The sequence below is a fragment of the Terrapene carolina genome, unplaced genomic scaffold (assembly GCF_002925995.2).
Source record: "Terrapene carolina triunguis isolate 2854851 unplaced genomic scaffold, T_m_triunguis-2.0 Scaffold242, whole genome shotgun sequence".
Lineage (NCBI taxonomy): Eukaryota > Metazoa > Chordata > Testudines > Emydidae > Terrapene > Terrapene triunguis.
Window position 1 is genome coordinate 5107954 of NW_020664593.1, and position 11642 is coordinate 5119595.

General features: G+C 45.9%; 1 protein-coding gene across 1 annotated transcript in view; it reads left to right on the forward strand.

Moving 5' to 3' along the window:
* CASQ2 (calsequestrin 2) overlaps positions 1–11642 on the forward strand; it is a 56642-nt gene that overhangs the window by 32150 nt on the left and 12850 nt on the right. The window contains exons 6-7 of the mRNA XM_024198410.3: positions 2218–2348; positions 9013–9058. Coding sequence (XP_024054178.1) covers positions 2218–2348; positions 9013–9058 — 177 coding nt within the window. The remainder of the gene's footprint in view (positions 1–2217; positions 2349–9012; positions 9059–11642) is intronic.

Sequence of the window (11642 nt, forward strand, 5' to 3'; positions counted from 1 at the left end):
CTGCTTTCTCTCTCCCTCCAGTTCTGTGCTTTTTCATTCTCTTTAATAGATTGCCGCATCACTTCTTGCAGCATGTCTTCTTTGTTTTTTTGCGGTCTCTTCCTGAGTCTTTGCAGTCTCTGAGCAGGCGATAAGAGGAACGGCTGAGGTCTCAAGGTTGTTGCAGCTGTATAGGCAAAATGCAACATTTAACAGAGGCAGCATTGTTTATATCAGACAGAGTAATGATTTCCCCCGCACTTAAGGAGGGCACACACAGGGTCTACACAATAGCATAATTTTCCCATCCCAAACAGAGCACACATAACCTACGGGAGCCTCAAAATGGTGAGTAAGGGGGACTGATTGTTTCAGGGCTGCACTGTCCTCTGGGTTTCTGTGCCTTGGGGAGAGCCAACAGCTTCAGGGGGCACCTACACTGAACACTGTCCCAACGTTTTCCACAGGAGTTCGTCCTGGACAATATCTCGCTGCTGAGGGTGACCTGGGAAGCAAGGGAGGGTCTTCTACTGCAATGCGGCTTCCGCCCTGGCCCATATGCAGCTTGCCTGTGTGCAGCAATGGTCCCCCTGCCCCTCGCGGCACAGTGGCGCGGACACGTTAGCCTGGCTGGAACAAGGACCACGATGGCTCTCCCGATAAACCTGTGCAAGCGCATTGCACACGTTCTGGATGAGACATTCGAAGAGATTACCGAGGCCGATTACCGTGATGTGATAAACCACATCAATGCACTATTCGGCATCTAGGCATGCATGCCTAACCCCCCTCTCCCAAAGAGCCCACACCGAAAAAATTCCTTCCTGAAAAAAAACCCGCTTACCGGGAACCTGCTCTTCTGTTTGTTCTCCACCAAGTACCGGCCGCTGCGACTGGCTACCTTCCTCCTGGCTCGAGAAGAGCTCCTGGCTGCATGGCTCCAGGGATTCCGGGGTGTCTCTATCCGCCCCACCACCCTCACTCCTGTTTTCCTCCTCTTCCTCCTCCCACCCTGGCTCTGAAGTGTCCATGGTGGTGCTCAGAGTGGAGGTGGGGTTAACCCCAAGTATCGCATCCAGCTCTCTGTAGAATCGGCAGGTCGCGGGGGGAGCACCCGAGCGGCCGTTTGCATCGCAGGCTTTGCGGTAGGCACTCCGCAACTCCTTCACTTTAATCCTGCACTGCAGGGCGTCCCGGTCATGGCCCCTTTCCATTATGTCCTTTGATACCTTCCCGAAGGTATCGTAATTCCTACGGCTGGAGCGCAGCTGGGACTGGACAGCTTCCTCCCCCCAAACACTGATGAGGTCCAGCAACTCGCCATTGCTCCATGGTGGGGCTCACTTGGCACATGGAGGCATGGTCACCTGGAAAGATTCACTGATAGCACTCCACGCCATGCCTGGCTGAGCAAAGAGGAAGGGGATTTTTAAAATTCCCGGGGAATTTTAAGGGGGGGTCACATGGTTGGTTACCTGAGGCCAGGGCAGTAGAGTTTGAACTGATGACCAGAGGGGCTAGAACAGGCATTGTGGGATACTGCCGAATACTTCTGGAGGCCAGTCACAGCGCATTGGGCGGCCACACTGGCACCGCAGCGCTGCAGCGGCAGCGCAATACTCGCTATTCCTCTCGGGGAGGTGGAGTACGTGCAGTGCTGCAGCCACGGAGATACAGCGCTGTAAGTGCTTTGCCAGTGTGGACGGGGAGTGAGTTACAGCGCTGGGGGAGCCTTTACAGCGCTGTAACTCGCAAGTGTAGTCAAGGCCTTAGAGACGTGTGGATGGGAAAAGGGTTATAAAACACAAATGAATATTCTGCTTATCAAAAACCTGTTCATCACCGCAAACACAACAGCTTGCGATAGTGCTTCTAAGATCTAGAGATGGTCCCATATCTAAAATTTGGTTCCAGATCAGGATTTTGATCACTCCAGGTTTTAATTTGTCCCTATTATAAGGATAAAGGCCATTTTTGCAATTCAGATGCAGATCCTGGTTTGGATTTGAAAACCAAAGGGTGAGATGTGTGGGCCCAGTTCTGACACAACGTTTGAGGCCATTACTGTAGAAAGCAGTATTGACAAGGGAAGGATTGGGCTATGTGTGTGACAGATGCCCATTACAAGATATGCTCAGAGGACACCACACTCACCACTCCTCTGCAATAGGGAAGACATTTGCTAACCCCGGTGGGTATGTCAGACCTATTCACTTGTAACTTCTGTGATTGCCACAGGTTGCAAAGAAACTAGCTCTGAAGCTGAATGAGGTGGATTTCTACGAGCCATTCATGGATGAGCCAGTTCATGTCCCCGACAAGCCTTACACGGAAGAGGAGCTGGTTGAGTTTGTGAAGGAGCACAAAAGGTACATAGCCTGCTGTTCACGGACTGGGGACTTGGGCAGTTGGAACTTGCCTAGAAGCATGTCACCTCAAGGTTGCTGGTGCCAGTCCAAACCATCTCAATAGTAAGTGAAGATTACTACCATCTGTTAGCTGTCCAGTGGCCTATGTGACATTAATTTTGTGAGCCTGTGCCTAATTCCTAGTGTACAGGTTACAGTGCCTCACAACCAGGCATTCTGAACTAAGGATTGAATGGAGATTGAACTCCCCTCTTCTTCACAGAGGTGGTCCCTCTAGGTCAGTGGTTCTCAACCCGCGACCCATGGGCCGCTTGCAGCCCAATCAGCACACAGCTGCGGCCCATGTAGCTGTACAGGTAGTATATATGTTGTGTGGATGCGGCCCACATAACACATAGACCTGCCTATGCAGCCCACAATGGTAAATAGGCTGAGAACCACTGCTCTAGGTCCAGATTGAGACATACTGATAGCAGTGTGTGGAAAGCATGCACTGCTCATGCAGTTCCTTCCTTTGTGGAGAAATAGATGGCCTCATTCTCCAGGGCTGTCAAGGCAACACTAAATGCAGTCCAACCCCACCCCGCCCCTGACTATCTTCTGCTCCTGATGTTAGAAATGACCCATCAGCACGTGTACTGAGCTAAGACCACGGTGCATTATTTGAGGTGGGATAAGAGGAACAATACTGTACTGTGTGCTTGGTCTGAGTGGGCTGATGAAGGAAGCTACTTCATATGTGGTTATACTGTGCCTGATCTGGAGAAGTTTCCACTCAAGTCAATGCAAATTGTGGATGCTCCACACCAGCTTTATATTTGACTAGGGATGGGGCAGGAATAAAAAAAAAAACCTGGTAGCCCAAGATTCTGGACATGACTAACGGGGTTATTCCCATCTCAGGGGTTAAATCTATGTATGCACCTGCCTGTGGGGCAAGGTGAATATGGACCTTTAAAAATAAAGTGCAATGGAGTTCAGACAGGGCATCGCCCCGCACATATAAATTGCTTTTCCCAACAGTTATACATATCCAAATTAATCCAATAGGCTATCAAGGATCAAGAAAGGATTCAAGGAAAACATGGTCACCAACAGTCTCATGGGTCGTAAATGGGATTAGATTGGTGATTTTTGCTCATGCACATGTGGTTAAACTCATTGTGAGGTTTAGAGTCAGGAGGGAATTTCCCCTGGATCTGTGGGCAAAGAACTCGGAGATGGTTTCACTTTCCTCTGGAATGTTGAAGAAAGCTCCTGTCCATCAGGTAGGTTCATCCCCGTCATCAGTGTCCTGCTCTTCTTGGACTGATGTGGGAGGCTTTGACCCCCAGCTCTTCCTGTCTTTTTCAACACGTTCTTTCCATCAAACAGCAGGAACAGGAGGCTGATTAAACACTCAGCCAAACACCAGGCCCTGAGGTTCTCCATCTGCTGCTAACCATCAGCAATGAAAAGGCAAAGGAAAATCTCTGAGCCTCACAGATTGCAAGTTGATACGGCAGGTTTGGTGGGAGGCGGGGGATGATTGACGCCATATGCACCCAGGATTGGGGTGGGGGTGGGGGTAAAAGGGGTTTAATGAAATCATATATCTGTGAACATCCAGCCCATCAAGAGCCTATCGTGTCATGAGGAAAATCTTCAGGTCCCAGTGACGTGTTCCTGGCAGCTCATTTTGAGCCCCTCACAACAGACAAGCTCTTCCTGTCCTGCTTCTGGACCTGGGCCATACAGCAATGTAAGCCAAAACTGGGATGTGCATTTAGCTGGAAATAGAAATGACCAGGCCTTTATGGAGCATGAGGTTAAGTCAGCAGTTGAGCTCTTTAGACAACTGATGAGGAGTATATCACTTCCTCGCCTACAGCCCCCTCCCACCTGAAGATTCATTTCTCACTCCTCCCAGCTTGCCATCTCTCAACCCCTCAGAAGTACTCTCACCTGGCCTCTTCTCCCTTTTGCTGGTTCCCTACATCTCCCAGCTACTGCCTCCTGTATGTTCCTGCCATTTCTCTGCTCGACTCCTATGCACGTCTCCTTCTATCCAACCCACCTGCCATTCATTCGTTTCTCAGTGGTCAAGTCAGCAACGGGCAACAGAGAGGCAGGTTGGACAGAGCTCAGAAAGGGAGTGTGGCAATGGATAGAGGGGCCATGTGGGAGGACAGCATATTTATGCAGAAAGAACGTGTTACACTAGTGCCTCCTACCTGACATCTACAAGTCCCTCAGACATTTTGTTGTCTGGAGTTCTCCACTCGGGAACTAGCCAGGTCCTGGAATCACTCTTTTGTATCGGTGCCATGGCATTGTAGAAAGCTGTCAAATGTACAGAAGCAACCACTCCCTCTCATGTGCTATGATGACTCTTCAAGGGCTTTCCTCCACCTCGCTGCACATCTTCACTAGGTATGCACTCCACCCTGTGATGAAGAGTTGCTGAATCACAACTTCGCCACCACCCGAGAGCATGCTGCTGTGATTTCACCCCAGCAGTGAGAGAAAAGAGAAAGTGGGTTTGGAAACAGGGATGTGGAGGTTCAAACCCCAAAAGAAGAGCGGGAAAGGAGTAGCAGAGAGAGTCTGTAGTGAATCCATGTGCTGCAGGCAACAGGCATAGTTAGATGTCTTCAAGTCTCCAGGGTCTGATGAAATGCATCCTAGAATACTCAAGGAGCTGACTGAGGAGGTATCTGAGCCATTAGCAATTATCTTTGAAAAGTCATGGAAGACAGGAGAGATTCCAGAGGATTGGAAAAGGGCAAATATAGTACCCATCTATAAAAAGGGAAATAAGGACAATCTGGGGAATTACAGACCAGTCAGTACCTGGTATAGGGTGACCAGTTGTCCCGATTTTATAGGGACAGTCCCGATTTTGGGGTCTTTTTCTTATATAGGCTTCTATTACCCCCCTCCCCAACCCCCTATCCTGATTTTTCAAACTTGCTGTCTGGTCACCCTAACCTGGAAAGATAGTGGAGCAAATAATTAAGCAATCAATTTGCAAACACCTAGAAGATAATAAGGTGATAAGTAACAGTAAGCATGGATTTGTCAAGATCAAATCATGTCAAACCAACCTACTAGCTTTCTTTGAACGGGTAACAAGCCTTGTGGATGGGGGAAGCAGTAGATGTGGTATAGCTTGATTTAAGTAAGGATTTTGAGTCTGTCTCGCATGCCCTTCTCATAAACAAACTAGGGAAATACAACCTAGATGGAGCTACTATAAGGAGGGTGCATAACTGGTTGGAAACCCGTTCCCAGAGAGTAGTTATCAGTGGTTCACAATCATGCTGGAAGGGCATAACAAGTGGGGTCCCGCAGGGATCAGTTCTGGGTCCAGTTCTGTTCAATGTCTTCATCAGTGATTTAGACAATGGCATAGAGAGTACATTTATCAAGTTTGCACACAATACCAAGCTGGAAGGGGTTGCAAGTGCTTTGGAGGATAGGATTAAAATGCAGAATGATCTGGACAAACTGGAGAAATGGTGATGAATTGGATGAAATTCAATAAGGACGAATGCAAAGTACTCCAGTTAAGAAGGAACAATCAGTTGCACAGATACAAAATGGGAAATGACTGCCTAGGAAGGAGTACTGCAGAAAGGGATCTGGGGGGTCATAATGGATCACAAGCTTAATATGAGTCAACGGTGTAACTCTGTTGTAAAAAAAGCAAACATCATTCTGAGATGTATTAGCAGGAGTGTTGTTAGCAAAACACAAGAAGTAATTATTCCACTCCGCTCCGCCCTGATTAGCCCTCAACTGTAGTATTGTGTCCAGTTCTGGGTGTCACATTTCAGAAAAGATGTGGACAAATTGGAGAAAGTCCAGAGAAGCGCAACAAAAATGATTAAAGGTCTAGAAAACATGACTTATGAGGGAAGATTGAAAAAACTGGGTTTGTTTAGTCGGGAGAAGAGAAGACTGAGAGGGGACATGATAACAGTGTTCAAGTACATAAAAGGTTGTTATAAGGAGGAGGGGAAAAATTATTCTCCTTAACCTCTGAGGATAGGACAAGAAGCAATGGGCTTAAATTGCAGCAAGGAAGGTTTAGGTTGGACATTAGGAAAAACTTCCTAACTGTCAGAGTGGTTAAGCACTGGAATAAATTGCCTAGGGAGGTCGTGGAATCTCCATCATAGGAGATTTTAAAGAACACCTGTCAGGGATGGTCTAGATAATACTTAGTCCTGCCATGAGTGCAGGGGACTGGACTAGATGACCTCTTGAGGTTCCTTCCAGTCTTACGATTCTATGAGTATATAATTCTTAGCCTAATCCCACACACACTTGGGGGAGTCATAATTAGAACCTTGATTCTTCAACTCCAAATACAAAGGCTTTGTAAAGGTTCATAAATTCAGCTTCACAATACACCTGGGTGCTACAGCAGGACAGTACGATCTCCAGTGCATGGCTCAGGAAACTGATCTATAGAGCAGTGATGTGACTTGCCCAAGATCAGCAGCAGATTAGTGCAGAGCTGGGAATGGAAGCCAGGTAATTTGACTGTCGGTTTCCAGACCAGACCGAATTCTGCTCCCAATTGCACCAGTGTAAATTATGTAATAATTCCACTGAGTACAGAGACATTTCTTTGGATTTTTACATCCATTTAACTGAAAACAGAATTTGGCCCACTCTGCTTTAACCACTAGACCATACCCACTTTCATGTCACTGTGCTTCCTACTTCTGTGTGGTTAGTGTCCAAATTCCATCAGAGAGACTATTCGTATGGGGCCAGATCCTCAGCTGCTGTAAATCAACTTAGCAACATTGACTGAAAGGTATTTTTAACCTTGATTGATGTACCTGACTTCTCATTAGGGCGTTTGCTCTCTCAGGATCTCCAGTTCTTTTACAGCCCCACGCAGTTCAGACATTTTGAATAAGCATCCAAAATTTAGGATGTTTATTTGAATCTAACCTCCCAGTTCTTTGGGGGTTCCTCTATCTCTAGTGTAGATATATTCAGTCAAATTCTGCTCTCAATTACTCACATAAAACCCATAGGTCCTAATTCTTCTGTAAATGTGGAGTAACTCCATGAAAGTCAGTTGAGTTACACTGAGGTAAAACCAGCAGAAGTGAATGGAGATTGTGGCTCAATTGGGAAGTAAATGGCCCTGGATTGTTGTAGCACTATACCTTGTCTTCTCAAAAAGCTTATGGGCCACATTATGCTGTCAGTTACACACAAATGGGACAACCCATGGTGTTTGGAACCATATCTCCAAAGTGTCTCCAGTAGGGTGTGACAACAGAGTTGTACCAATATAATGGTGATGAGATTACAAGTTTGGGTGATAAAGGTAATAGTGTTGATGTAATATACTTAGACTTCTGTAAAGTGTTTGCCTTGATACCACATGACATTTTTATTAAAAAATTAGAAACATATTAAATTAACATGGCACACATTGAATGGATTAAAAGCTGGCTAACTGATAGTTCTAAAAATGTAATTGTGAACAGGGAATCATCAAATGGGTGTTTCCAGTGGGGTCCTGAGGGATTGGTTCTTGGTGCTACACTATTTGACATATTTATTAACCCCGTGGAAGAAAATATAAACTCATCACTTATAAAGTTTGCAGATGACACAAAAATTGGGGGAGTGGTAAATAATGAAGAGGACAGGTCACTGAGACAGAGCGATCTGGATTGCTTGGTAAACTGGGCTCAAGCAAACAATATGTGTTTTAATATGGTTCAGTGTAAATGTATTCATTTAGGAAAAAGAATGTAGGCCACACGTACAGGATGGGGGAGTCTATCCTGGGAAGTGGGGACTCTGAAGAGAATTTGGAGTTCATGGTGGAAAGTCAGCTGAACATGAGTTCCCAGTATGGCACAGTGGCCAAAAGAGCTAATGTGATCCTTGGATGCAGAAACAGGAATCTCGAGTAGGAGTAGAGAGGTTATTTCACCTCTGTATTTGGCACCGGTGTAACTGCTGCTGAAATAGTTCCCGAAACAGTTCTGGTGCTCACAATTCAAGAAGGATGTTGACAGATTGGAGAGGGTTCAGAAAAGAGCCACAAGAACGATTAAAGTATCGGAAAACATGCCTGATAGCGATAGACTCCGGGAGCTCAGTCTGTTTAGCTTAACAAAGAGAAGGTTAAGGGGTGATTTGATTGTAGACTTTAAGTATCTACATGGGGAACAAATATTTAATAATGGGCCCATCAATCTGGCAGAGAAGGGAATAACACGATCCAATGGAGGGAAGCTGAAGCTAGACAAATTCAGACTGGTAATAGGGCATAATTTTTTAACAGTGAGGGTAATTAACCATTGGAACAATGCACCAAGGGTCGTGGTGGAATCGCCATCACTGACAATTTTTAAATCAAGATTGGATGTTTTTTCTAAAAGATCTGCTCTGGGTATCATTTTGGGGCAGTTCTATGGCCTGTGTTATACAGGAGGTCAGACTAGATGGTCACAATGGTCCCTTCTGGCCTTGGCATCTATGAAATAAGAGCAGAATTTGACCCTTCTGTCCACACTCAGAAGGGGCCTAGAGAGGTGAATCCCACTGGTAAGTATCTGCTCCATGATTGCTTTTTCCATTCACACCAGCAATGTGAATAACCTGCCTGCATCCTAAGAGAAGGTTCTTTTCTTCTTTCCAGAGCCACCCTGAGGAAGCTGCGCCCAGAAGACATGTTTGAGACCTGGGTAAGCATGCAAGGGAGGGAAGCCTTTAGTCCCCTGAAATCTTTGAATGAGAAACAAATCTGCTCTGGCTCGTGAATTGCTACAGAAAAGCTCCAAGCTGTGATGATTAGACAGCAGCATTATCCCCCAAAGCCTCTGCAGCTTTACGAGCACATTGGATGATTATGCAGCTTCATCCATAGCTTCCAGAGTGTACAGTTTAATCACATGCTGAAGTGCTTTGCTGTTTGGAGATAGATTGCTGAATCGGGGCCAGAATCAGGGATAATGGTGTTGAATGCACAGTGCTGTGGAAAATCAAAACATAATAACTATAACAATTCATCTCCTAGCGTAAACTGGTCAAATGGCACTCTGGGTCAAGTTTTAAAGAAGCAATTTCCCAGCACCTTAAATAATTGCTTCTTGGAGCAGCTGGGTCTAGAGTACAGAAGAGGAGAAGATATTCTCAGTTCAGTGTTAAGTAACCACTCTAGCTGGTTCAAGATGTAACTCTTATTGAGCCTATAATGGTGACTACAATATACTCATATTCAACATCCTTGGGTAAGGAATCCTCTATTCACCTGTAGTGTTCACAGGGTTAATTAGATAGATCAGCCATGTAGTATTGTTTCTGGATGACTTATGGAACTTACACAGCATGAATTGTGAATGTTACAATAGATATCCAATTCGAAATTCAGGCTGGGATTGTTAGATTAGTCACATGAGTTACAGAACAAATTGTATATTGATTGTAATAGCCACAGTTTGAATGAACTGCAGTTAAAAGATTCTGAAGAAATTCACCAGCAATTTGAAATGTAAGAACATAGGCAAGAATTCCGTGTTCTGTGAACAGGGGAAAAGTGGTGACAGTCATAGAATGAGTTATTTGCTACAAATGACTCAGTTCTAATAGGCATGGGTGTGACATTAAAAGCCAGTCAAGAGCTCCAATTGTGTCCAGCATTCTGATAAATTCACTTAATATTATTCATTCATGGTGTTGCCACCCATGGTGCTTTACAGACATTGAAGAAGATACGATTATTTCTCCAAAGAGCTCAGAGCCAACATTTTCAACAGCTGCCCAATTTGAGACACCTTGGGCCTGATTTTCAAAAGAACTGATTGCAGAATTAGTCCTTGAGACAATAAGGAAAGAAATGATGCAACGAAACCTTGACAATTGAGTCGTTCAGTCTTTATGTCTTGTTGGACCCAGGGTTTTCAGTTATTTGTTAAATATGGTTTTGATATATTGGGTTAAATCCTGGCTCCAGTGATGTTAATGGTTATTTTGTTTTACCATTGACTTCAATGGGACCAGGATTTCACCCATAGTGATTTTGATTTAATATTAAATATGTCATAATATAGTCTTGAAAAAAGCATGGATTGTCAGTGCTGGAAAGTTTGCTAATAACCACAGCGTTAAAATACAGGGTTTTCATCCATTAAGGTAAGGAGATTTTTATACACAAGAGATATGGGGCTAGATTCTGATCTCAGTTACCCAGGTGTAAATTCAGAATAGTCGCATCACTGGAATTACTCCAGGTTTACACAAGTGCAGCTGAGATCAGAATCTGGCTCCATTTGTCTAAGAAGAGAGAGATTTTTTTTTAGTCTGTTGTGCAATGATCTTGCTGGCAAATGTAAAGGAAAAACAAAACTGCAGGCTACACAATCTGTTTGTGGTCTGATTTCTGTAGCAAATCTGCCCTAAGTGTCCCTGTGAAAATGGGATTCCCCAAAGAAGCTAGGACAGGCCCAACACCGTCTCTTGTTTTTAAAGATAATGTTTTCCACTTAATCTTTTAGCTTGTTTTATTTTGTTGTTGTTCTTTTTAGTTTTTGATAGTGGTTTTGTCACCTCTGGGCTCAAAGGGGAAAAGAAATTAGCATTTAGATGGGAATTTTTTCTTGCATTAAAATCAATTGAAATGGAAACTGGGATCGGCAGAGGATGAAGAAACTGAGGCTTTACCGTGGGATAATTCCGAGACGACTTTCGTAGCAGGTGCACAATAAACAGCCTGGCTGATACATTGGCTTTTGCCAATGTCATTAGCCGAGCCCTACTCACACCCCCACAGCTTTCATGGAGCAAATCACCCAAGCCCCTCACATCAGCCTCATCTAAGTCTGTCAGATCTCACAAAGACACCCATCTGAGCCCCCTCACCTCTCACTGACCCCGTCTGATCCCGTCACCTTTCACCCGCCTCATCTGATCCCCTCCCTCCCCCCCCCCCCCTCTGAGCCCCCTCCCCTCTCACCCGCCTCGTCTGAGCCCCCTCCCCTCTCACCCGCCCCATCTGATCCCCTGACCGCTCACCAGCCCCGTCTGATCCCTTCACCGCTCACCCGCCCCGTCTGATCCTCCCACCGCTCACCCGCCCCGCCTGAGCCCCCTCACCACTCACCCGCCCCGTCTGAGCCCCTCACTGCTCACCCGCCTCGTCTGAGCCCCCTCCCCTCTCACCTGCCCCGCCTGAGGCCCCTCCCCTCTCACCCGCCCCGTCTGAGGCCCCTCCCCACTCATCCGTCCCGTCTGATCCCCTCACCTCTCACTGACCCCATCTGATCCCCTCAC